This window comes from Sparus aurata, chromosome 15 (assembly GCF_900880675.1).
Source record: "Sparus aurata chromosome 15, fSpaAur1.1, whole genome shotgun sequence".
In the NCBI taxonomy this organism is placed as follows: Eukaryota; Metazoa; Chordata; class Actinopteri; order Spariformes; family Sparidae; genus Sparus; species Sparus aurata.
The window spans coordinates 8,249,372-8,275,018 of NC_044201.1; the positions used below are offsets into that span (position 1 = coordinate 8,249,372).

At 42.5% G+C, this 25,647-nt stretch overlaps 3 protein-coding genes across 8 annotated transcripts in view; 1 reads left to right on the forward strand and 2 right to left on the reverse strand.

Moving 5' to 3' along the window:
- cutc (cutC copper transporter homolog (E. coli)) lies at window positions 1–4,372 on the reverse strand. Its single transcript, XM_030440925.1, has 9 exons — window positions 4,250–4,372; window positions 4,049–4,127; window positions 2,645–2,704; window positions 2,345–2,554; window positions 1,303–1,338; window positions 1,063–1,196; window positions 937–964; window positions 749–854; window positions 1–621 (listed from the first exon to the last, which is right to left on the reverse strand). The coding sequence occupies exons 2-9, from the start codon at window positions 4,116–4,118 to the stop codon at window positions 510–512; spliced, it is 756 nt and encodes a 251-aa protein (XP_030296785.1). The 5' UTR covers window positions 4,119–4,127; window positions 4,250–4,372; the 3' UTR covers window positions 1–509.
- Window positions 4,373–4,691: 319 nt separating this feature from the next.
- cox15 (cytochrome c oxidase assembly factor COX15) lies at window positions 4,692–8,628 on the forward strand. The gene is made up of 9 exons (XM_030441663.1): window positions 4,692–4,884; window positions 5,670–5,857; window positions 5,953–6,075; window positions 6,303–6,489; window positions 6,618–6,785; window positions 6,921–7,002; window positions 7,270–7,424; window positions 7,550–7,663; window positions 7,748–8,628. The coding sequence occupies exons 1-9, from the start codon at window positions 4,810–4,812 to the stop codon at window positions 7,877–7,879; spliced, it is 1,224 nt and encodes a 407-aa protein (XP_030297523.1). The 5' UTR covers window positions 4,692–4,809; the 3' UTR covers window positions 7,880–8,628.
- Window positions 8,629–8,652: 24 nt separating this feature from the next.
- The window catches only part of LOC115596497 (Kv channel-interacting protein 2), a 107,505-nt gene continuing 90,510 nt past the window's right edge, over window positions 8,653–25,647 (reverse strand). For 3 of the 6 annotated variants that reach the window (XM_030441670.1, XM_030441669.1, XM_030441668.1), the window contains exons 2-8: window positions 13,101–13,225; window positions 12,846–12,915; window positions 12,364–12,434; window positions 12,038–12,145; window positions 11,488–11,592; window positions 11,273–11,335; window positions 10,563–10,764 (exon numbers count right to left, since the gene is read on the reverse strand). In XM_030441670.1, coding sequence (XP_030297530.1) covers window positions 10,717–10,764; window positions 11,273–11,335; window positions 11,488–11,592; window positions 12,038–12,145; window positions 12,364–12,434; window positions 12,846–12,915; window positions 13,101–13,225 — 590 coding nt within the window. In that variant the 3' untranslated portion in view covers window positions 10,563–10,716. Of the gene's footprint in view, window positions 10,765–11,272; window positions 11,336–11,487; window positions 11,593–12,037; window positions 12,146–12,363; window positions 12,435–12,845; window positions 12,916–13,100; window positions 13,226–14,789; window positions 14,889–19,972; window positions 20,970–25,647 lie in introns of those variants that run through there. The other 3 variants (XM_030441665.1, XM_030441666.1, XM_030441667.1) reach the window with 3 other exon arrangements.

Here is a 25,647-nt window from a genome sequence, read left to right on the forward strand (position 1 = left end):
TAACTGTTGAATCTATTTAATTAAATTATGAACAAACCGAGCTCACAATGTTTCCATCCTTGTAAAAAATATAGGCCTAAAGGAGGTCACAGCTTTCATTATCTTCCACTGCAAATACTTGTAAACAAATATAGGTCAACTATATGGCAACTGAAAAAATGCTCCTCTGAAAACAGCCGCAGCACTGAGCAGTGCTTTTCCTTCGTTTTGGGAAAACCAATCATGGCCACACACAGGATAATAAATGTAAATTTTTTTATCACTCTCCACAGTAAGAAACTTAGAGTGTGCATCCCAGAAGGTCGCAGGGCGGTCCCTGAGCTCTAACTTTACAAGGACTGATTCATCAGTGATTAAACAAATACAGAAAAACAGAACTCTGTGGCAGTTCAGACGTGTCTACTCGTTCTTGGCTGCGGTGAAAATAAATCTTCACCAATTGATAAAATGACTCACAATCACTTCTGAGGTATCTGTTTTGCTGTCTGTCATGATTGTCCACTACCCATTCACAAGGTATTTCTGGCTATTGCATTCAGAGTGCGGACTTTGCTCACGTCTGCCACCTTCAGGCCATACTCGGGCGCTGAGAAAGCAGCTCCCATCGTCACACAGGTGTTCCTGCAAGTAGAAACACTATGAAACAGCAGCAACGATGACAAACTTCGACTCTTAATAGGTGCAAGAAATCTTGTAATGTATACAAGCATGTGAACAATAAACGGATGGAGCCAGGATTTAAACATGCCTGAACTTCATGGCAGAATCTTTACTGGAGCGGGCTGAGCAGTGAAACTCTTGGGCTCCTGACCCCTCTAAAATTCTCTGCAGGTTCCTCTCTGTGATGCCTCCTCCTGCATTCAACATTTTTTTATAAACAATTAAGAAAAAAACAAAACAATGACACATAAACTGCATACACAAAAAAGCACTAACCTGGCATGATGGAAATCCTCCCTTTCGCCTGATGAGTGGAAGAACAGGGGGAGATAACAGATGAATAGTCATACCTTTTTCAGAGGCTTGCATGCAAACGTGTGCATACATACAGTTGACACTTACTTGGTCTATAAGCCGTTTGATTAGAGGAAGTCCCTCCAAAGCAGAGGTGTCACAGCCACTCGTCAACACGCGCTGGAACCCTAATGATACCAGAATCTCAAGAGCAACCGATGGGTCATGAGCCATGTCAAAAGCTGCAGTGGGATCAAATTCAGTTAAATGACATGAGTTCAGAGTTGGCAGCTGCAAATAACTTTAAAAGCTCCGAGTGAACATGCGATTTAGAGGAGAAAATGTTACCTCTGTGGAAGGTGACGGGGAGAGGTCGAGCAGCAGCTGGAGAGCAAAAATCAGACAAATACATGGTACAATACAAAAAACCTTACATAAAATAATAAAATATCAAAATTCACAGTATAAAAGAGATGCACATTCATAACAGGTGTTTGTGAGCCAAGGACTGCACGTCCATTTATTGCTCAGTACCGCGTACAGAAAAGAACAGTCTGACGCACCTTTTAAATTGTGCCCAATTGGCTGCAATTAGTTCCTTTTTATTATGTTAAGATCCCTGTATGAACTCTTTTTTTTCCATTAACTTTTTAGCAAGAAGGTCATGGTGGGTTTAATTGGGTGAGAAAATGTGTATAACCATTTTTTTTGCACTGGTCAATTTTGAGATTTTGGGCTATTTTTCCTCTCTTCCTGAGTCCACAGGTTCACTTTGACCAGGGCCACACACACTTTCAGAATTTCAAAACTAAAACAATGCCTGTATTTCATGCTGTGTATCATGAGAAGCTGGCAACACAAAGCCAAAGACAGGATTTGTTTGTTGTGGTGTGATTCACAGAAGGCACAGCATTACTGGCAGACTCAGCAGGAAGAACCCTTACGTTATTATTCTGTTTATTATATAACATTTAGAAAGAAGGCAAAGGTCCTTGTGTATCTTTCCCCTGGCAATTAGAGTGGGCAGGTATAAGAGTACACACCTTTTTCACAGTAGACAATTTGACTCGTCATTTTCTGTTAATAATTCATGTTTTTAATTATCGGTACATCTGATTCTTTCCTACAATGACATGTTTACAGGTCTGCTGTTTTGAAAACGGCATTTTAGTGAAATGTTTTTTGTTGTGGCAAGATTTAAAAAAGATCGTGGAGGCTGAGACAAAGTACCTAGTTATCCCTCATTAAATGTAAAGTGGATCTTTTAAAATGTTTTCTTTACGCGTTCCTGGAGCTGACGGTCATGAACCGTAAGTGAGCATCTTGGTTGTTTTTGTTTAGAGCCTCTTAAGCTCATTCAGATAATATCGAGTACACAGGCAGGCATTACCCAGTAACTCCATACACAGCTCTGCATCCACGCGTCCATCCTCGGTCAGGGCTCCTAGCACGAGTCCATCGGCCCCGTGGCTCTTTATCAGCTCTATGTCCTTCTTCATCACCTCCACTTCCTGGTCGGAGTACAAGAAGTCCCCCCCACGAGGCCGAATCATCACGTAGACTGGGATTTTGACATACTGCTTCACTACCTGCAGCAGACCTACGGCAAAAAAAACAAAAAAAAAAACAATGACGGAGTGTGTAATTTTATGATATTTTCTAATATCTTAACAGGCTGAACTGTGCTCACCTAGACTGGGAGTGAGTCCTCCCTCCAGAAGACTAGAACACAGTTCAAGTCGACCTGCACCTGTTGGGGGAGACAAACATTCAGGCTGCACTACAATTCTTATGGTCCATGATCTTTGAGACACAAAATGACTGCATGTCCATTTAATGATCGACACGTACTAGGGTAAAAAAAATATTCTGAAACAGCATTTAAATTGTGTCTGACTGGCTGTCATCTTTTCCCAGTTACTATAAAGCTAAGGTGGCTTCATAAGTTCTTTAGCAATAAGGTCATGGTGCATTTTTGGGGAGACACAACAGGTGACAACACCAGACTTTGGGCTACTTTGCTTTCATTACATGTCGTCTATCAGACAAGTGAAAATAAAATGTCCAGTATACACATTAGGTTTTTTATTTTAGACCTGATTTCATCGAAGGGATACATTAGATTAGAATGCATTAGCAAAATGTACATACCATTTTTTCCATCTAAAATATATAGATTTTTGCAACACATACACAGTATTTAAAGGCTGTTCTCCCCAAATGAGTTTTTTCTTATACGATCCAGAAATCCCCACTTCAGTAGCACTTACAAACAGCACTTTTATTCCTATATATATTCTGAAGATTTTCACTGATCGTCACCTTCTTAAAATAATAAAACAATTCATTTTTGACCAAAAAGTTTTTTTTTTGTTTTTTTTGCCTAAGTCAGCTCTTCATGATGCTGGCCACCTCTGGTAAAATCACCTACATCCTCAGTTAAACAGATCATGCAATCTACCCCTGTAGTATACTGGCCTATGTCAACAGTGTGAATTATTTTGACCAAGTCACAAGGCGGAGTGACTTAGGCAATTCTGTAAGCTTTTTCCGGGATATATCTTTAGCCCAAGGGACTATGTAAATAGTCATCTATTGTCATTTCCTTTTTGGGTAAAATTATTAATCAATATCATAATCTATATTTGGTTCAGGTTTTAGAAAAACTTGAAAATCTGACATTAACTATTTACATTATTTTAAGAAGGTGACGTATATGTAAATATAACATTTCATGCCAAAGAAAATAATGTTTTTTTTAACAGTATGTTGTGATTCATGAGGTGACAAAATAAATATCCAAACTTCCCTCAGTTAAAAACCCTTCACTGTACCATGTCAACAAAATAAAACACAATATATATTATGGAATTGTATGCAAACTACTACATTTCTAAGTAGATAATAACTTATTTTCAGAATCATGCACACAACCTCAGAGTAGTTATAGCTAATACACACATTGTCGTCTTAATCACATTAAGTAGAGAACAGGGGACGATTGGTGATGTCTGTATGATAAGATATGATATGTTAGCCTATTCACCTGTCGTGTCTCCCCCCAATAGAAAAAGCACGACAGTGTTTTACCAACCTCCTCGTTCAGCATTGACAGCGGACTCCACGGAGTCCACACACACCTCCATTAAATAGCCCTCTGCCATTCTGACTGTCTATAAACACAGACAGTCATACAGACAGACAGACAGACAGACAGAGGCAACAAGAGATTCAGTGTGAATTTGTTAGCATTCACATGACTTTAGCCAACAATGTTAACTGCCACGACAACTACCTGTCAAATCCACTTCCTTATCGTTTCATGGGACCTTATCAGTCGATTGGAAGCAATATGAAGTCAGTATATGTTTGTATGACTGCCTGTCCACAGTTCCTCCAGTCAGCCACCACAGTGGATTTCCGGGTAATTGAATTTCAAGCACGTTGTTTGGCGGGTGGACGGCGCTAAAGTGGCTGCGCAGTACAATTGAGGCAACAGGAGGAGAGCAACCGCCCATGCGGGGTACGCTAAGACCCAAAACATGCACCAACCACTTGCTTCCTGTCTCCTTAAAATAGAATTTAAATATAAAATAATGAATTGTTTGTGTTTTTCGTTATATTTCACTTCTTTTGCATAGTGTGTTTCCAGTTGTGATACAATCATAATAATAAAAAAGTAATCCTTTCGTCGATTTGTTGTGACGTCAGGAGGTCAAAGTTGAACCGTCAGTTAGGAAACATGGTTGTGTAAGGACGGCCGGTTACATCTATTACCTAAGCTTCGTCTCTCATAACTTCAACGCAGGACCACCGCAGGACCGGTTCATCGCTTGCGAACACAAGGGCACAAGGATGTTACTCTCTTCTGTACGGACAGCGATATTTTGCGGTTGCAGAAACGCTGGCAAGGGATTTCAAAACAACAGTGTGAGTATAAAACTAGCTGCTAACATTAGCTAGATAGCTAAGGCATGAAAAAGGTCAGGCGATGTAACTCTGCTATATCGCTGTTACTCCGTTTTGTCAGACAATGTGGAAAAGTGAAACCACCGGCCAAATCCAGTTTGTCTTCGGTGTTGTTTCAGCGTTTATTTATTTTGGTTAGACTAGTTAACGTCACATGGTAAGTTTGAGTGTACGCGTCGGTAGTCACGTCCGCATACATAGCTTAGAGAAGGTAGCTCGTCCATCATTTCTCACCCGATGTAACCTAATGTTGATGATAAAATAACTGCAGTACTGGACAATAACTGACCCGAGACGAAGCACGTTGTGATAACATAAAAGCGACGTGACTCCTACAGCTACGTTACCCCAAAAACCAGAGGCTCCAACCGACCAGTCAGCCTTACATCCCTGATATATGAAATCGAATTGGTCACCAGATTAAAGATGGAGAAAATAAGTATTGTGTAGTTTAATCTATGTTACATGGCCAAAAATATGTGGACAATCGAATGATACAGTCGTTTATGATTGTTATCTTATAACGTGTGTGTGTTATGAAACAGAGAAGGGTCCTCAACAAACTGATGTCACAGAGTTGAAGGCACACTTGTTGTCTGAGACTCTTGAAGTGTTTTGTTATGTGTGCACATGAGCATTGGTACAGACTAGTGCACAAGCCTTTATTTTCGAATTTTGCTCCTTGTAGTAATCCCCCTTTTCAGTAAATGTATATGTTTAAAGTCCCCTCTCCTTTTTATTTGCAGCGGAGTCCGCAGCTGCGACAATGGCTTGTGAAGAGAGGTCAGAGCACCATCACAGTAGAGGCTGGGGCCTCCCCCGCCCCGGCTGCAGTTACTGTCCCCAGTGCGGCTACAAATCGCATACTAGGTCGCTGGTTAGTCGGCTGCAGCGGGCTGGTGGTTGGGGCTGTCGTCTTGGGTGGCGTCACAAGGTAAAAGCGACTTCAGAGTGAAATTTCTGCCTGTGTATGTAATGGTAAGTGATGTTCATATGTACTTATCGCGCATGTTCATTTGTTTCAATCAGGCTCACGGAATCTGGGCTTTCCATGGTTGACTGGCACCTGGTGAGAGAGATGAAGCCGCCTCAAACACAAGCAGAGTGGGAGGCTGAGTTTTCTAAATACCAGCAGTTTCCTGAGTTCAAAATGTAAGGCCCTTTTTCTGTTTACCCCATATCTAACAATCAAACACTGGTTTGTATCCTGTTATTATTTCTACATCAGCAGTGGTTTTAAACATTGAATACAAACTGTATTTTTATTTGATGACAAATTTCACAATTGTGCGACTGAATATACCTGTTTTATATATTTTTTCAAAGTATGCAGGTTTTAATATACAAAGGAATAATTCGTTGTCCTTATGTTTTCCCAGAATGAACCATGACATGACTCTGTCAGAGTTTAAGTTCATCTTCTTCATGGAGTGGGGGCATCGTATGTGGGGTAGGCTGGTTGGACTTGCGTACGTCCTCCCCACCATTTACTTCTGGAGGAAAGGATACTTCAATCGCTCCATGAAGGGAAAAGTGCTGGGGCTTTGCGGATTTGTCTTTTTCCAGGTAAGACTCAGTACAGAAGTGGTGATAGGAAGGCAGTCCTTACCACATTACTAGATTTGAATTGTATTGATGTCAAAGTCATGTCAAAAACCACCGGAGCACCGTTTTCATTGCGTGTGTCTTCTCAGGGCTTGCTGGGGTGGTACATGGTAAAAAGCGGTCTGGAGGAGAAGCCTGAGTCTTACGACATCCCGCGGGTCAGCCAGTATCGTCTGAGCGCTCACCTTGGCTCAGCCTTGTTGCTGTACTGTGCCAGTCTCTGGACAGGGCTCACTCTGCTGCGGCCTGCACACAAGGTACAGTGTTTCTTGCGCACAGACCAAACATCGATTGTTGTTTCTGTTTGGCCTCGGTCTGTGTTATCAAATGTCACACAGTTTGCGTGCTGTAAGTTTATGGGTTCTTTAATTCATGACGCACCTCTTTCACAGTTGGCCGAAACCAAAAATCTCCTGCAACTGAGGAGGTTTGCCAAGGGTACTGGTGGCCTCGTCTTCCTTACTGCTCTTTCAGGTACAGTTTGATCTTGTGTGAATGAAATGTGACAATGTGTGACTTTCAGTGTAATGTCTCATTCTGGATGCAAATAAATCCTTAGCTACAGTCTCCATACTTAAAGCTAAGGTATTACAGTATAGTTTACTGTAGAGCATATTCCGAGTGTCAGCCCAAAATTGACGTAAATACCTGGACCAGTAAAGATGTTGTGTGAAATTTAATGCTGCAGATTTTAAAGATGAGATAGAGGAGAGTGTAATCTATACATGTGCTGTTTAACAGGTGCTTTTGTTGCTGGTTTGGATGCTGGGCTGGTGTACAACTCCTTCCCTAAGATGGGAGAACGATGGGTCCCTGATGATCTCCTGGCATTCTCCCCCGCCCTCAAGAACTTCTTTGAAAATCCTACAACTGTGCAGTTTGACCACAGAATTCTGGTATTTGTTTATTTCTAAACTGAAATAATCTTGTGGATAACATTTCAACCTTCTAATTCAAATGAAATATTATCTGGATTCAAGCAGCAGGTTTTTTATGGTCTTCTGAATTTTTCTTTTTCTAGGCGATCTCTTCTTTGACTGCAATTACAGGCCTCTATCTCTTCTCGAGGAGGATGGTTCTGCCCAGGAGGGCTAGGATGGCCATCAACCTCCTGACAACAATGGCCTATGCACAGGTAGGCTGTCAGTCAGCTCAGTAACATGGAAACTCAGTACATTACTCTTCAGTGTAACTAAACTCTGTGTGTTTTCCTCTTCAGGTTGCCCTCGGCATCAGCACCTTGTTACTTTACGTCCCCACTCCACTGGCAGCAACTCACCAGTCTGGCTCTGTGGCTCTTCTCTCACTGGCCATCTGGGTCTTGGCAGAGCTCCGCAAAATGCCCAAGTAAACACCTGCTTCTTTTACGGACAGATCCTTACTAGCCACACCTCAAGCCTCTAAGAGTCAGCAGTGTCATTGTGAACAAGGCATTCAGAGAAGAAAAGTGAAAAGATGGAGGTGGTAAAAACAGAAGATTTTCATTGAACAGTTGATTTTTATGCATATGCTGAAGTGAATCTGCTCTGCGGTGGCGCAAAGTAATAATTACATCACAGCCTTATCAAAGCAGGATTGTTACTTGAGTGTTTTTGTTAGAAAAGAAAATATAAAACATCAAGGTTGTCAAAGAGAAATTGACTGAACCATTTGTGGATGCACGTTGTCATCAGGAGATGACAACTTAGGTTTTCTGTTTTGCAAGGAAATAAACAAAGGAATGCAAAACGAGAACATTTTCAGTTTCTATCCATCTTTAATGACACAGCAACAGGACACATTTATTTGGCTTAAGTAGACTGACTTACTGTTTTTTTTTCACGTTCACAGTAGGATGCTTTCAATGAAAATTTGCTAACTAGTGATCGCTCTCTGTTGCCTAACCGTACACTGCCTGTTAGTTCATTTAGATGTGGCTGTTGGGATTATTTGTATAATTGTGTATATTTAAGTTATGAACCATTTCTCTGCTGACTTTGTGATGATGAATTTGATGAAGGTAAATAATATGTTAAGTCTTGATTGTTGCTTTGTACTGCATCTTCAGAATATGTAAAGCTAAAAGCCTTCCTCTTTTAATAAAGACGATTATGTACAGTCTTTAAGTATTCAAACTCCACTCCATTTTGCATAGTAACTGTGATTTTTTTATTGTCTCTGTACAAAATATACACATTTTGAATACGTAATGCAACCAGTTGAGGCTAGCTAACTAGACAGTCAGTACAACGGGTTAGTAGGTTTTTTCATTGTTCTAGACACAGCACATGCGGGTATAGACAGGTTTTTACTTGTGGTCAGGAATGGAAGATAAAGACTGTTGGCAAGGAACAATCAGAGCCAAACCACTATTACTTCTCAGAAATTATAAAATGCAGAACAGAAAAAAACAAAAACAAAATGCGTGGTGGCAAGTGCATATTTTCATCAGGGTCTTACTGCACCCCTACTGTGCTCTGAGAGGAGTGAGAGGTTGGATGAGTGGAAAAGTGCTGATTCGTGGTCGAGAACTTTATTGCTATGCCGTGTTTGTCTCTGCATTTGAAATGCACTACAGCCCGTTTTTAATTACAGCTTGAGTGCCTCTTTTTTACGCACACCTCCTTAGATGCAAGAGCAGATCTAGTTTGAGTAGAGGCATTAATAAGTAGTTGTTGATTGAGCCTTTCACGTGGGTTTACAACCTAAAGCTACACTCCAGGTTGAGCTGTGTGCAGGTAAACCACGTTGCCATGTTGCCGAGATATATCCTTCCACCTCTGATTGCCCCTTGCCTCATTTACTACACAGCATCTCCCTCTCTCTTCACCCACCGGGGGGGCTTCATGTCTTCACTTAGGGTGGCATCGTATACCTCTTTAATTTGTTGTCGTCTCTTTGGTGTTACAGAAGGAGGGAGAATACAGAATGGGATTATGGAGGGCATAAAAGAAACCATGTTATTAAACCATGTCTCTCTCACTAACAGAACACACACACACACACACACACATACTAGGCCTCTTTGAAAATTGAACGAGCCAAATCGAATGGAGGGTTCTGAGATATTTGTGGTGGAACCTGCTACAACCACGTGACATTTCCGATTACAAGAAGTTCACAAATACAATCTGAAATCTAATAAATTCCCCTTGAATGTGTATTAGTCCGACTGTGGTATGCTGGTCCTGTGTCGGGAGAAGCTGGGATGGTCAAAACAGCTCGTCATCCACCATATTGTACCGCCTAATATCACACCACTGGGAATGCTAGAAAATGTACAACAGTCTATAGACACCTACAGCTAGGACTGTAATAGTTTGGAAGGCCGGGAATTATTCTACCAGAATCCCATGAATGGAGGTGGGTGTGTTTCCCCGTATGAGTCTTACTCGGGTTAGATGGATGACATCTCTTTCTGTTACACATGCACGCACACATACACAAAGGGTGAGGCACCTGTGAATGACAAGGAACAGCAGACAGACAAGCAGACTTTGGAGTATCTCTGTAAATACATAATTGGATATTAGTGACATCATCATGCGATATTGAAATCAGTTCCTCGTGGGAAACGACGCGTTTGAACCTCCACAAAGCGCGATCGCTTGGATCTCAGCTGTTTCCTCGGGAAGCGTCTTTCTCGTTCCTTCTCGTCCACTAGATGGCAGTAGACTCATCTCTATTTCTATGGCTGGGGCGCGAGCGGTCTAGCTGCTCCAGGGAGGCGTTGCCCACATGCACAGAGGCAGGATCAGAATCACGAATCCGAATCTCAGCCATCACAGGGAAAAGGGGAAAAGTGATCTTGGAACAAGGTTTGGGGGCAACTTCCTCCCTCTGAGTTGAGCCATTACAGGCTGACGTAGTTCCTCCATCAGTAACAGTTCTAAATAAAAGAAGTGGGGTGTACCGGTGCCTGTGAGCCTGCTGCTTGTCTTCTCTCTTTGTGTCTCTGGGGTAAAACTAAGGTTCTGCATGATGAGGGAGGGAGACGGGGCAACTCCGCTGGGGAACCAGGACGAGGGAGAGGGCCTCTCGGTGCCCTCAGGACTCACGGCTCTCAACAGACACACAAGCACAAGCTTGCAAGTCAGAAGACGGCCACGCACACACACATTCACAAACTCTCTCTCACGTTTCGATCCCGATTTCCTCTTACACACACACTCCCCTCCCTGGCGCCAGCGTCCTCTCTGGTCCAGATCCTTAGATGACGTTGTCAAACAGCTGCATGGACTGCATGATGTTCTCATCCTAGACGGAGACAAGAGGATGAGATGAGGAGGCAGCATTGTTTGTCGTTAGGGATCACTCAAGTGATTCACACGGGGGAAAAGTGAGGTCCAGTTTAACATATTGCAGTATTTTGCTTTCCTGCAGTGAGTTAGATAAGAGGACTGATACCTCTCTCGTGTCTGTCCATTAAGTACAAAGCTAGAGCCAAGTGTAATTAGATTAGCGTTGTTAAGAAGGGAAAACAGCAAGCTTGACTTTTTTATCCAAACTGCAAAATCCAGCTGTTAGCACCTAAATTTGAATAATCAATATTACCAAATAATTCATTAATATGTTAACATCAAGCTGTGGTTTTACATTGAGCTGCACACCATAAATATTCCTTTAGAGTTGAAAGTAAAAAAGTGTGAAAGTATGAAAGTGATGTCAATCTTCGCACCTAACTCTTCGCAAGAATGCAAATACTGGTAGGCATATTTCCCAAAATGCTGATCTGTTCCTTTTCGATTCCCCCTCTCTGCTGTACCTTTTTGCATGACTCGATGAACTCCTCGATGGTGACCACCCCGTCTTTGTTCCGGTCCATTTTCTGTTGGAAAAAACGCGTCCAAAGATTTACTCAAAGAAAAAAAACTTTTGTATGTTCAAGAACTTTGTTCATCATTTGTCATTATTTTGATCTCCCGCAGTATTTTCGTGCACTTATATCGTAATGACATCAGGACTACTGCTGAGTTTGACCTGGAAGAAGCTCTCAACGTGTTCTCTTGGAGCATCATCCTGCATAGTGGGGTATGTGTACTTCCCCATCATGTCATAGATGGACCTCATGATGTCCATCATCTCCTGGAATGTGATGGGCGAAATGGAGAAAATGTTATTGAGGATGTTAAAACAGCTTGGCCTTGGCCAGGTTGTCAGAAGTATGGAAGTCCTGGAGTTCTAAATACAAGATTTTTTGTACACTTGGTGGTGGTTTTACTTTATTTTTGACCCCGTTACATTCAACAATAACAGGCCAGTGTGAAAAATACCACTGACATACTGGAGCAAAGTTCTACATTTCAAAATAAAACTTGATGCAGGCAGTGATCAATATCTTGGCAGCCAAGATCCACACTAGATTCATTCTTAAATTAAATCGCGAAAGGGACAGGTTGCCAAAAACTCCATATCCCCCAAAATATTCAGGATATAACCTCATAGTCCTCATTAGCGTAATTAACACCCTGCAAAGAAGCCATTAAAGCAAGTAATTTCAGAGCAACCTGATGTGATGAGCGTGTGTTACCTCTTTGGTGATGCAGCCGTCCTTGTTCAGGTCATAAAGGTTGAACGCCCAGTTTAATCGGTCATTAATGGTCCCTCTCAGGATGATGGACAGGCCGAAAACAAAGTCCTGACACAGAAGGGGAACAGTTTACTGTATTGTTTCGGCTACGTTTTAAATCTTGACTCATTAAACAAAGTCAAATCTTTATCACAGCACTAATCGCTCTGGGCTGGTATTTAGAGGGAAGACATATCTGTGTGGATGCAGCCGTGGTGGCAAATCTCACTGGAGCACATATTTGCTTTTATCCCTAAAAAGGAAGCCGTTATAAGAATAGAGCTCACCTCGAAACTAACGGAGCCGTTCTTGTTTGTGTCGAAGGCTTCAAACAGGAAATGTGCATACATACTCGAATCTGCAAAGGTAGAGACTTACAGTGACCCGCGCACCCTTGAAACATGAAACAAAGTCTTTGAACAGCTAGGATTAGCGGCGAGCTAAATATAGCTGAGATATTAGAATAATTTCAAATACTACTGGAGGCGAGTGGTTAACATTTCATCAACCTAAATATCATGAAATGACAAATGGCCTCGCCTCTTTGCAGTGTGTGGACTATAGTTCATCCAGCAGATTTATAATGAGTTAATTAAGTTCATTTCTTTGTAATGATGAAAAAGCTCCATGTGTACCACTACACATCAAATAAATGAGGTTATTTACACCATCGCCTGACAGTTCAATGGAGAAAAAGATGATGTAAAGGAGAGTGTTATGGGCATAGTTGGCGCTCTTTAGGGTTAAATGGCGGGAGTTGTCAACTCACCTCCCTGTGGAAAGAACTGGGAGTAAATGGTTTTAAAGTTCTCCTCATTCACCACACCACTTGGACACTCCTGTGTGAAATGAGAAAAAAGCCATTAGTTATCAAACAGAGCAGAATAAATAAAGGAATGTGTGGTAACTTCAGCCTCCGCCAGACTCATTACTGCTCCCAACTCCCATCAGGGTGTAACTTGAACCAGATTTTTTTTTCGGTTCATTTGCAGTCTTCCCAACACTCTTCTTTAGCCAGACCTACGTTTTTGAAGCCCCTGTAGAGGACCTGCAGCTCCTTCTTGGTGAACTTAGTCTGCTCCTGCAGCTTGTCCATGCTTTCAGGGCGGTGGCACACGGTGGAGAGCTCAAAGTCATCTTCGACGCTGTCTGTGTGACAGAAAGACCAGTGTCAGTTAGGATGTATCACTCCGCCAGCCTCCGCTGGTCAGCATGTTGTAATGAAGACATCAAACTTGAGCTCATGATAAAAAACAAGTCTTATACTTGAGAGCCCTTTTTCCCTTGCACGGTCCAAATGGAAACTTAAAAGGTAACTTCACTCATTTTACACATTAAAGTATGTTTACAAGTCTTATGGAGTACTACTGTATATGCAAAAAAGTAGTAAAGTAGTACATATGTTTTTGGCTATAGAGGCTGCATGTCCATCAGTGGCTAAGTTGCATTATGGGAAGACCAGGTTTTGAATGGTAGTCAGCTGGTCTGGCATTGCACTCCAATGTTTGGCAGTTTTGAAAAAAATGGTCAAAATCGTTGCCGCAGAGCCAGAGATGTTGCTTTTGGTATTCCATGCAATCTTCTTCCTGGTGCCTACATTACCCACAATGCAGCTAAGTCACGGAGTGGAATTACTGGAGGCAATTTATCAGATTACAAACAGGTTCTCTAGAGCCCAAAGGCTTTACACTGCTTTTTCACATAGTGCAGTAGTAGTCCCAAAGACCTGTAATCACACTTTTTAACATATAAAATTGGTGGATTCACCCTTTAATTATGGCTGGCCACATTCCAGAAGTAAAAATCTATTGTATTGTATTGTTAAGATACAATTCAGTACTTCGTCTCCAAGTTCCCTTAATCGACTGACTTCCTACGCAAGGTGTCACTCTGCTCGCCTTGCTCAGATTGTGAAAAATACTTGATAAATTAGGGATTCTGTACATGCAAAGCGCATGTTTACCTCACAAAATATATTGCAATAATAAGCATTCTGTTCGTCTATGTTTGCTATAAACATCTGGACCAACTTCAAGCTTTTGGCGGGCCAATTCTGACCCACAGGTTAGGGTCTCCAGCACAGTATAACGCCCCTTACTTACAATCATTATTCAATTTTATCATTCTTTTACAATTTCACTGTATCAAAACACGACTAAGGGCAATGTAGGTCAAGCAAGCATAGCTGTTAATATCACAAAGCAAAACAGGAAAACCTTTACAGTATGACTGAGTTCACTGGACAAAACTTGGGAGAGCCCTGAACTGAGGAGGTGAGGGAAGACGTCAAACATGAATGAAAACGGTCCAGGAGAGACTTCTTTAAAAGGCGCGAAGCACGGTCACAAACAGATACTCTGCCTCCCGTTCTCATTCCATCTGTTTCTCCTGAACTAACTGTCAACTCACAGCATGTGTCGCGTATGAGAAGACCTCCATATACGCGCACGCACACACATCTTCCATCGCCCACGAGGACATAACACGCTTCAAATCCCAGAATATGACAACAGCTCTGACCAATAAGATGCAATAATCCCACAGTGTTTTAGAGCCGAGTGTGTTTCTGTATGCGGGTTTATGTGTAAACTCTTTGCGGTGGCTGTGTGTGTATGTGACTGCATCCAACCGCAAGTGTCTGCATGAGTCTTCACCGAAGAGTCTGGGGACACTGAAGGAAGAAGAGATGTATAGAGAGTGAAGGAGCACTTGCTTTGACTGATTGAGGGGGCAGCCGAGGGTTTGCAGCACGGCAGCAGCTTGAGGAATCGCTGCTTTATGGTTTTTTTGCTTTGGCTGGTGGAAGGATTACCTGCAATCACCAACCATAGCACAAAGGTTAGACATGCACACACACGCAAGTCTGCAGATGTGATTCTGTTTTTCACACGTACACACACACACACATGCACACATGCCTGTGAAACCAAACAGCTCCATGCAATGGACAGGTGCGACAACAGACATGCCGTTTGGTCTGCCAGCTGACCTGGCTCAGCGATGGGAGACCACGAGTAGAACGACTTCAAACAGTAACATTGCCACACACAGTGCTACCTCGAAAGGTACGCGCAGTTTCCCTAATGACACCGGCTCTCATACCAAAATGCCACATTAAAACTGTATGAAGAAACCAGCAGGAGAGTTTAGATTCAAAACACAAGTCGAACATCAACAGTTTTAATTCCCAGTCGGCTTAAACAGTGGCTTAATTCCACTTCATAGTAGAACAAAGTCTGACAGACAAATGTTCTGCACAACCGCCTCGACAAGAGCCCATCGCTCTGTCACCACGGTGCAGTTCATCTCAAAGCAAACACGTCAGGGTGCCTATTTTGGAGTGTGTCACAGAGCGATGATGACAATCAAATAGAGGAAGTAAACACGTTAACACACATGAACCCGCGTACTTACTCTTGCCTCTTAGTTTCCATGGTAACAGTCCCCGCACCCCTTTTAGCAGGACCCCAGCGGTCTGAGGGATGAAGGCCATGATGGGGTGTAAACCAATAGAGCCACAGTACCTCCACTGACTGTGATGTGTCACCCTGATGTCTCCCTGCTCAATGGAGCCTCTGGGACTCCCCCCGCTCAGGCCTCATTTGGAGCCAGAACAGGCAGAGCACATTTTCCAATGGTTACCAGATTAATACATCCAGCCGCCTAGTACAGGCCGAGCCCCCTGCCCCAGGGACTGTGTGTATGTGTGTTTAAATACATTATCTTTTTCCATGTGGACCCAAGAGCTGACAACAATACAGAAACGAATACCTTATACACTGACCAATGAACAACAGTGCTAGAAGTAATCAGAGTAAGAAGAAGTAAGATTCAGAGGACTGATTATGAAGTGAGTAGTACAATTGTTTGTTTGCACAAACATGAAAAGGGAAATCATTAAGTAATGTCTGATGGCAAAGCAGTCACAATGCATATCTGAGCCGAGGTGGATGCAGCGGTGTAACGCTTCGACTGGTTGACGTAAATCCAAATGTAACTAAATGTATTTATCTACTACATCGACCTCGATTTGGAATTTTTTTGCAAGTGACTATTTCTGAAATTAAGAAATCCAACATTAATGAGAAGGGCTCGAAGTGCTCAGGAAACAATGTCATGACAGATTGGTAGGCGGTGAGTGCACGAGGTGCTGGGAAAACTCAAGTTCAACGACTGTTTGGAAGATCCGTGAAAGTCTTGCTAACCGACTTTCAGACCTTGACATCATATTCACAGAAGCATTAGCAGACAAAAGTAAATGTTTGGTATGATGGTAAGAAACTTTTCATTCATCACATATTGCATATCAATATTTTCCTCACAATCGATTTGTGGTATGATGTTTGGTTGTAAACCTTAGTTGCTGTCTATGTACAGTGACCTAGATTAGCCAAAAAATATATATTCCATAGCATTTAACTTGTTAACAAGTCAGGTAAAGCAATAATTTAGTGGTTACAGTGAATGTGCTGGTGCAGACACAAGTCTGTGACAAAATCCCATTCTAAAGCAGCACATGTTCCCAAAGGGAATGAGACAGCAGCGGAGCAGGTGAATGCACAATAACTCAATCTGCAGAGGAAGGTCATGTGATGACATGGAAAGCGCCGCCACATCCACGATATAGACAGTTAAGTGAGATTGTTTCATCGCCTCATTGTCACACATTTATATACTGTTGCATGTTTTATTCACTGCATAACGATGCATTGTATTCAACCATTTAAGAACGTTTTGTATGCAATTATTTTGTGTATAGCTGTCAGATAAATGTAGTGGAGTACAAGCTGTAATATTTCAATTTGCAAGATACAGTGGAGGATAAGTATAACGTAGCAAACAGCAGTAAAGGAAACACTAGTAAAGTCCAGCAGAAGTACTGAAAACACACACTTGACTAGACATATATATCTGTATACTTGCCACCAATGCTTGAAACAGTATGTATACTGTATGTATAAAAGTCTTCGGCATGACATTGGAGATTACACGCTGATGATGTATCTATTAGTAACAGTTATGAGACACATTTTTAAAGTCACCTTCACAACTCTGACTGTTATTGTGTTAAAGATGCGACGTTCTGTCTCTGGGTTCAAGCAGACTAAATTTAATTTCTACTGATTGTTCGAAAGGCCTGGACAGAGCCCGGTAAAAAAAATAAAAAATAAATAAAAATAAAAAAACCTTCTCCACATCCTCTGGCTCTGTGTGCAACGCCGAGCTTGAAATACTTGTAAGCACCATGAAAGCTGAATCTACTGGAAGCTGTCAGTGCTTGGAGATGCTCATTTTAGGACTGAGACACCTTTTCCTCCCTCTCCGTCTCTCCATTTCCTCTGTTTCTTTTTCGCTTTGTTTTTTGTTCCTTGCTGGTGATGAAATTTCCCGCATGTTGTGATGTCTTTGAGTAAATGTGCTCCGGCTGTCTTGGCCAAGTCTGTCTTGGAAGAGAGATATTTGATCTCGGAGGGATTAACCTGATTTTTTTTTATGCACACAGACATACAAGCATGTCTCTTTAAAGGTCCCCAATTTGATAAAACATGCCCCAAAAATACCGGCAATAACATTTATATGTATTTGGCAGAATCTATCTATCTATCTATCTATCTACCTACCTACCTACCTACCTACCTACCTGTCTGTCTGTCTGTCTGTCTGTCTGTCTGTCTGTCTGTGTAAGAAACTAATCTGTATGTTTTAAAGCATACTCTCAGTACTTAATATGGAAGTTGTATCTAATATTAACAGAATGTCTTTTTGTTGAATACAAGTAGGTTACTGCATTCACTTGGCTATTGAAGTAACATGTGATCAATTTGTTCTCGAGCCTTTGAAGTTAAAATTGTTTTTTTGAGTGGCAATGACAATGAGACCAGAAATTCTTTCATTTTGGCCTGAGTAAGGCGGAAAAGATAAAGACTGTCTATTTTCCTCGTCAGACGGGAAAAAAAATGAATTTAAAAAAATGTGCGTTTCTTCAGTTGTTGTGCAGCAGTGTGACACTGTTACCCAGCGTGTCCTGCAGTGATTGTGCAATTAGAGTTCAATAGTTTCCCTCAGGGTACACTGACAGACCATCAAAACTCTTCAGGAAATAAAAAAAGGGCTCTATTTTTAGCCCAATGGCAACACATTTTTTCGGCAATAAAACTGCATCCAGTAAGTTTTGAAGGAGCTTCGTCTTTTCATAAACCCCAGAGATCTGAGGATTTTCTCGGGGTACAAAGAATCCCTCGACTGACGTGAAGGCAGCAAACATATTAGATACAGATTGGCTGTACAGATCACTGTACAGAACCTCACAAATATTTCATGAATCTTAGTATAAAATTAGGACTTATAGGCATCCTGCTGGTTTAGCTGGTACTTTCCGTACCTGTGGTTTCAAATGAGGCCTAATGTCAAAATCCTCTCCCACTTCTCCGGCCTATCTCGACACAACAACAATAGATGTAGCTTGACGATGTCGTGACGAAGCGTGGGATCATGGGAGTTGTTGTCTTCATTGGAAAACGACCACCATGGCCAATGAAAACATATCTGACATAACTCACGAATCAGGTAATGTACTATTGTTTTTATTCACTTTTACTTTAGTCACATTTGCCGACTGATGACGCATCATCTTAAAAATTATAGCAACAGGCGATCTAAAGAAACTCACCGTTACCTTGAGTAAAGCGATGGATTACTTATTTACTTATTTGAACACTGTTGGAAACATTTGGCCTAGCGTAAGTACACAACTCAACAAACTATATGACAAAGGAGTAGCTAGTACATAGACATTCTAAGAAGGAAATGTTACAATTGATACCTTTAACTGCGACCGACCTTTTAGTGTTGCACTTTCTTAACATTGGGGGACTGACAAGAGGCAGAAAAGGAAAGACTCCTCAAAATCAAGGCAGCAGGGGCAGGGATAAACTGACTTTTAACCCTCGAAACGGCCCAAGCCCCAAAAACACAGGATCCTAAATTCCCCATAATCCCTTTTTTTGTTGGAGCTGCATTTTCCAAACTCTTTACTAAGCATGTGTGGCCTCAAGGTGCCAGTTCGATTCTCCGTCAGGTAACTTTGTTGCATGTAATACCCCTTTATCTTCATCTCTATTTTGAGTCTGCTTCCTTTTCTGTGCCCTGCCTACTGTTATAAAGGCAAAATGCCAAAAAATTAAAAATGTATACTCTCCAAGCCCGAGCTTTGGTAACCCAGAAGACATTAGACTGGAGGCTACAACAACATCTTGATGTATGGAACCGGTGGAGTGCACCTCAAAGCAGAAAACAACAGATGTATTTTGGAAAGCAAATCCTCCCTACAGTAAAACATAAAGTCTGTAGCTGATGAAATAATTTGCAGATAGAATCTATTACTAGTACTGAATGTCTGATTTCTTGCATCTTTCTCCATATGGATGGGGCCTACATAAATAAACATGTGTCTGGGAAACTAATTCTTCATTCAAATCTATTTGTACGGAAGCTTTGAATCTATTTTGTGCCACAAAATGCAGCAAAAGAATTATGAGTACAGTCATACACTAGTACACACACACGCGCACACACGCACACACACACACACACACACACACACACACACACACACAAACACACAAACACACAGGATCATAAATAGGTGTGACAAACATGACAGCTTTTTTTGAAGGAATTGGGCCAAACTACTTTGTAATGTTAAACACTTCAGAACCACGCACACACACACACACACACACGCACACACACACACACACACACACACACACTCACACACACACACACACACATACAGACACACCCCTTTCCAGCTGAGTGTTCTCCTCCTAACGTCCCCTCACCATATTCATCATTATCGACTTCTCAGCCGGCGCTTCCCTCTCGCTCTCGTACCATTCGTCTTACCTTCCGTTGTGATGTCGATGAGCCCCAGAAAGTGCATCAGTTTTAGGGAGCTGCAGACCACCAGGAGGATGCCCACAGTCTGCAGCCCCTCCACCTCCCACTTCTCCTGGAAGAACAGATGCATCCTTTCTCCCTTCTCTCCCTTTGTTCCTGTCAACAAAAAATCTTTCTCTTGCCCCGGGGCAACCAAGTTCCCCCCCTAAGCTCCAACCAGGACTGCCACCGGCTTTGTCTCTTCTCTCCCTCCTCTCAGTCCCCCTCTATGTGCCGGTATTTGGCCATCTCCTAACTCCGCACGGCTCCCCGCCTGTTTCCTCACTGAAGGTAGATTGTTATTCTCCTCGTTCCTTCATCGAGTATCGGTAAGTGCGTGGCAGCAGCACTGTCGACTTGCTGCTCCACCCCCGCCGCCTCCGTGCCTGTCAAAGGTTGTTTAAGTTCCAGGTGAAGTTCGGACAATTCATGTGTGTCCTGGCAGGTTGGCGGCAATTGTTTTCAGACTCTCTCTGCTTTTCCAGCTGCCGACTCTCAAACTCTCTCTGTAGTCTCTGCCTGTCCTCCCTCTCTTTCTCGCCTTACCTCCGCTAGTCTCCTCCCGCTGTGTCCCTCCCCATGTTTAATTGGGTCAGTGATGGGACTGAGTGAAGGGAGGAAAGAGGAGGGGAGAAGGTAAACGGAAGGAGGGAGAGGAAGGGGGAGTACTACTTGCAGGTTACGGGGGGAAACAGAGAAGGAGGGGGACGTACAGGAGACAGATGGGCAGAATGAACTGGGAAATGAGATGGGAGGAGAGGCAGGGAGAGGAGGGGTATCATGGAACGGTTAAGGGAGGAAATAAAAGCAACCAGGGGTATAGCAGGGAACCCAATAACAAAAAGAGACAGTAGGGGGAAAATGAAGGACAGAATTAGGAGAAGAAGATGCAAAGGAAGGATAGCAGAAGGGAGGAGGGAGGCTATGATGACAGAAAGGCGAAGCGTCCGACCCAGCCGCTGCTGTGGACGAACTCACAGATGTGGCGGCGTCCTCTGAGTGCAGAACACGTGCGCACACGCAAACACACAGCCCGGAGGTGAAATCTGCCGATCACATGTATGGCATATGCCATCCCGCGCAGTGGGGGAAATTTCAGTTAGGACGGGACATACTGATGTCACATCTGGCACGCTGACATCATCACACCGCAGACAGTCACAATCTCTGAAGAACAGAACTGAACCCTCGAAAAAAGACATATAGAGGATTGAAATCACGATGATGGATTCTGGCTGGCATGAAGAGTTTTTCAGACTTTTGACATGGAATTTATGTACATGTACCTAAGTTGCCTCATTTGTAGGACATTGGGGTCTTTCAACAAAGGGCAGCGGGAAAGAAGAGTCCAACCAGAATGTGATTATTAGGAGTTGGTTAATCAAGATAAGCAGTAGGTGGTGCGAAATCCTCTGTCAGGGCACAGCTAGATGAAGATTATGTCATTAAAAGAGCGCCAGAGCAACAAACAATGTAGACACTATCGACATTTCTGTTTGTTTTATGTATACACGTGTGAAGGAAGACTGTGTGTCTGTGTGGAGCCTCTAGTGTTAAAAAGGACTGATGGGTCAGTTGAGTTAAACTACTGCTGCGTCAGAATTTAATTGGGTTAAGGGTTTCCATCTTGCATTAAGGTCATTAACCTTTTTTTTTAAAAATAGCAAAACAATCTCAAGCGAGTGCAAAATCGATTTTATAAGACGTGGGATCGGTTCTCAGCATTGTACTGAGGTACTGGAGCAACAGAATATTCTCCAAATCAAACAACAAATACACTGTTTGTGACACCTCCCCAGGCGTCACTGCCAGCAGGGTTTTAGAGTTACGGAACAGGCTTTGTTTGGGTTCAGATAGCTTGGTTATGGTGAGGGTGAGCTCATGGTCATTTCTTAAAGAATCCAAAGTTGACTTTTGGCTGGACATGGGAAGAGAACACCGGTCCCGCGAGACCAATGTTTGTTAAGGCACCCAACCACCTGAACCTCTTTCTTCTGCTAGCTTTGTATCTCTGAGGGCTAAGACACTCCAGGTCGATGGTCGGCTAGTGTCTATTGGACCTAGTTGTTGCGGTGTGTCCTGCACCGTTGGCACTTGTCTGCCATTGTTGGTGGACTATTGACAGAGTGTGTGTGTGCAGAATCAGTATCAGAGCTCATTGGTGAGAGAAATCGCTCTTTGATTGGCTGCTCAGCGAATCAGTGCATAAGAAGAGAAATGGAAAAAGAGAGGGAAGGCCTCTCATATTCTTCATTAAACATGGCTATATCAGCAAGAGTCGGGTAAATAAAGAAAGCTGCTTTATAATTACAGTGGTTTGTACATCAATATGAGTCTCCTGGTTTTTCTTTTGGAATGAAGAAATACAGACTACTGCTGCCTTGCGGTATTGAGACATACTTCCTCTCAGAAGGTACGAGCTAGTTGCTGTTGGCGGCAGTCATTGCTGTGTGTTCCAGTGCAGCTTTTTGGCATAAGACACAAGTCGACAAAACAGCCAGCCTTGGTCGCAAATAGTTCTTTATAGATTTGTTGTGTCTGGGCCCTGTAACAACCTCCTCTTTTTACTCCGAAGAGAAAGTTGTAAAAAAAACAATATGCCCACCTGAGGGCTTTGTTACAGAAACATATGTATATATGTTGTTTTGGGGGGCATTCGCAGAAATGACTGATTCCCTTTCTCTTCTTGGGAGGGCAGTGCTTGGAATTGCTATTGGAGAGAAGAAAAATTGGATCAGCAGATCTCTAAATAAGAAATGGGGAGACTTCAGCATAAGCAGAAAGTGACAACCCTTGGCTTCAAAGTCCTCCATCACTTTCATCCTCCAGTCCATGTTCAATAACGCCCTGCTATCAAAAGCTGGAAGCGAATGCTCCACAGGAAACCGAGGGGGGAGACGGGGAATATTTAGTCCACAGCACTTTGAAAGCATCATTTTGTCTTTCAGGTTGTATATCGCAAGTGTACGTGCATGTGACAGGCTGTCTGTGCCTGAGAGCGGGTCGGCTCACCAGACAGAGAAAGAGATATACAAAAGGAGGCTGAGAGTTTTTACAGGGGGGGGGCTTGAGCTGTCTCACGCCTGATTAATGATTCTCAGAGTGAGACCGGGAGCTACGGTAAAGCCACTGAGCCTCAGGGAGCACACATGAGAGCAGCCTTGTGAGACCGAGCAAGCCATGCTTAATCAGAGGCAGACTCGTGCTCTTTGGTAAACAAAACTGCGACAAGCGGCGATGTTGCCGCAGTTCGCGCCTGAAGTCGGAAATTGGGCACAAACGAAGTGTGCAACAGTCGATCACTGTCATTCAGTGGCAGCTGAGTGCTCCAAATGCAATGATGGAGATGTACAATGGCTTCTAATGGCACTTAAGGATCAGACATTATTCCATACGGGTCTTTATGATCATGTAAATCGATAAGACTACAGAGCATAAATGAGAAAAATGAGCAATAAACGAATAAATTAAATGAATTACTGTCAACTTATCAACATAAAGCGCGTCATTAACCTATATTTTGCATGCATTTTAGGGGCATGATTAATTTAAGAGGGCGACATAAATTCCCAAACACAGTGACATATTTAGGCCAGTAAATTCTCAAACGCAGTCTGCAGTCAGAGAGTCAGATCAAGGATCAAAGTGTGAGAGATTAAGGCTGGTCGTGCCTCCCTGTCACTATCCCTCCCATTAAACGCTGGGATATCTGTCATATACCCAGACAGAAATGTAAGATCAATAAGTTGCAAATGAACAAAAAAATCCGTCCAGCTCTGTGATTCCAGGAATATTGTAAGGCACCGACCTCCGAACTTGTTACTGTTGTTGCACTTGCTTCTAATAATGGCAACATTTTTAGCTGCACTGATTCTAACCCTGTTTGCATTGATTCGGTGACTTGCAGGCCAAAAGATGTCTAGACGTCGAGGTTACTGTAAAACTGCGGCGGGCTAGATTTACTATAAGCTCTGTTCCATTTCTATGCCTATTATGTTGGCATGTATTCAGGAGCTGCTTTAATTAAGCACCGGCTACATTCCCAAACAACACAAACACAGCGAAGCAAAAAGGTTCACGACCTCAATTTAAGTGTATAGACATGCCATGTATCATTCGGAAGCTTCGATTCTCTTGATTCTATTCATGCAAACCATTTCAGGATAAAACCACCTCAACAAGGTACAATCAACAACCTAGCGTTTATTGAGCTTTATCAACTCACCAATAAAGTGTCTGGGTGTTTTAATAGTGCATCAAACGCCAATAAAAACTGTCTTCTCTTATTCCCAAATATCCTGATTAAGTGGTAAACATGAAAATTATGCACATTTATGTAGTTTTGTGGATTAAGCTCGTGGATTAAGATGGGGTTAAAATGAGGTTAAACTGAAATACAGTCTTTTTTTTGCAATAAAAATTAATGTAATCGAGTCTCAATATTGACTGAATATAAAAATGTATTTCTTTATTGCCCCCTTGTGGCTGGGTGCAGCATAGGTCATACACCCCAACACCAAGATGTTAGCAGATGGGACGAGGGCCATGTCAAATACTTTCATCCCAAAGATTGTTTCCTTCATTTCGGTTAGTTCTTATCACGCTGATGTACGTTCATGCGTCCGTTTTACTGGTACATTTGGTGTTAAAGGTGCAATAAGGTTTAAGTTGATTGTTGAGTCTCATGACCAGGTAATGAGACTCATCAATCAACTATTTTTCCAAGGAATCGCCTTTTGGACGTTTAATTAGTCAATACTATGAAAAGGGGATGCCATGGCATGATTGTCAGCGGAGCCCTGCCTGCTAACTGAGCAATTAACCTAAACCACAGATTAACAGAGTAAACACAGGGGTGGGAGAATAAAATGGCTTTATATAGGTCTTAAATAGGTCTCAGAGTAAAGTACAGTTGCTTTTTTAAAACTGTAAAAAAAATATTAATAAACACGTTTTGAGTGAATGTGTGAGGAGCTGTCATTGCCTGGTAGACCTTCAAAAAGAGGAAGGATAAAATGATACAGGGCTAGAGTCTGCAGTGTGGAGGTGAGGGGATGAGCAAAGAGGCAAGTCCCGCACCAAGAGGTGTGACATTTGGAAGCTTATTTTCTTCTTCCTGGCACCTGTTTCATCCAAGTGCAGTGGCGAGTGACACTTCAGACAGGGTCTCTGGATTGAGTTGCCAGGTACCACGACACACATCCCTGAAAGAAACTGAGACACTCCCAGTTGATCTGTATCACTATGCAATCGGGAGATCAACGGGGGGGAATTTATCAATTTGGAGCACAGCAGGAGAGAGGGTTAAAAATGGGGAGACTCCTGCGAAAAATGGTGGTCACGCAAATGTATTTGCCAGCGCAATATGGCAGCGCTCATATACAAGATATTTTGGGTTGATTTTTGTACAGTGGGAGGAGGTAGAGATGTCCATTTTCAGATACTTTATGTCAAAGTGGCTACGAGATTCTACAGCCGTACTAGCTGTGAGACTGAGGCTGAGAGCTAAATGCTAATGTCTGCATACCAATGTGCCTACAGAGACAATGCTAACATGGTGATGGCAATTTGGTATCATGTTAACCTTGCTCAACCTTGCTAGATTACCCACCAGGCAAACTAAACTCACC

Excerpts from the sequence above, each read along its gene's own strand:
- cutc (XM_030440925.1), bottom strand. The coding sequence starts at position 4,118 with ATGGCAGAGGGCTATTTAATGGAGGTGTGTGTGGACTCCGTGGAGTCC. Across the intron at positions 2,555-2,644 it reads AGGACTCACTCCCAGTCTAG|GTCTGCTGCAGGTAGTGAAG; the intron begins GTGAGCACAGTT and ends TTTTTGCCGTAG. Across the intron at positions 1,197-1,302 it reads CCCCGTCACCTTCCACAGAG|CTTTTGACATGGCTCATGAC; the intron begins GTAACATTTTCT and ends ATCCCACTGCAG.
- cox15 (XM_030441663.1), top strand. The coding sequence starts at position 4,810 with ATGTTACTCTCTTCTGTACGGACAGCGATATTTTGCGGTTGCAGAAAC. Across the intron at positions 4,885-5,669 it reads AGGGATTTCAAAACAACAGT|CGGAGTCCGCAGCTGCGACA; the intron begins GTGAGTATAAAA and ends TTTTATTTGCAG. Across the intron at positions 5,858-5,952 it reads GTCTTGGGTGGCGTCACAAG|GCTCACGGAATCTGGGCTTT; the intron begins GTAAAAGCGACT and ends TGTTTCAATCAG.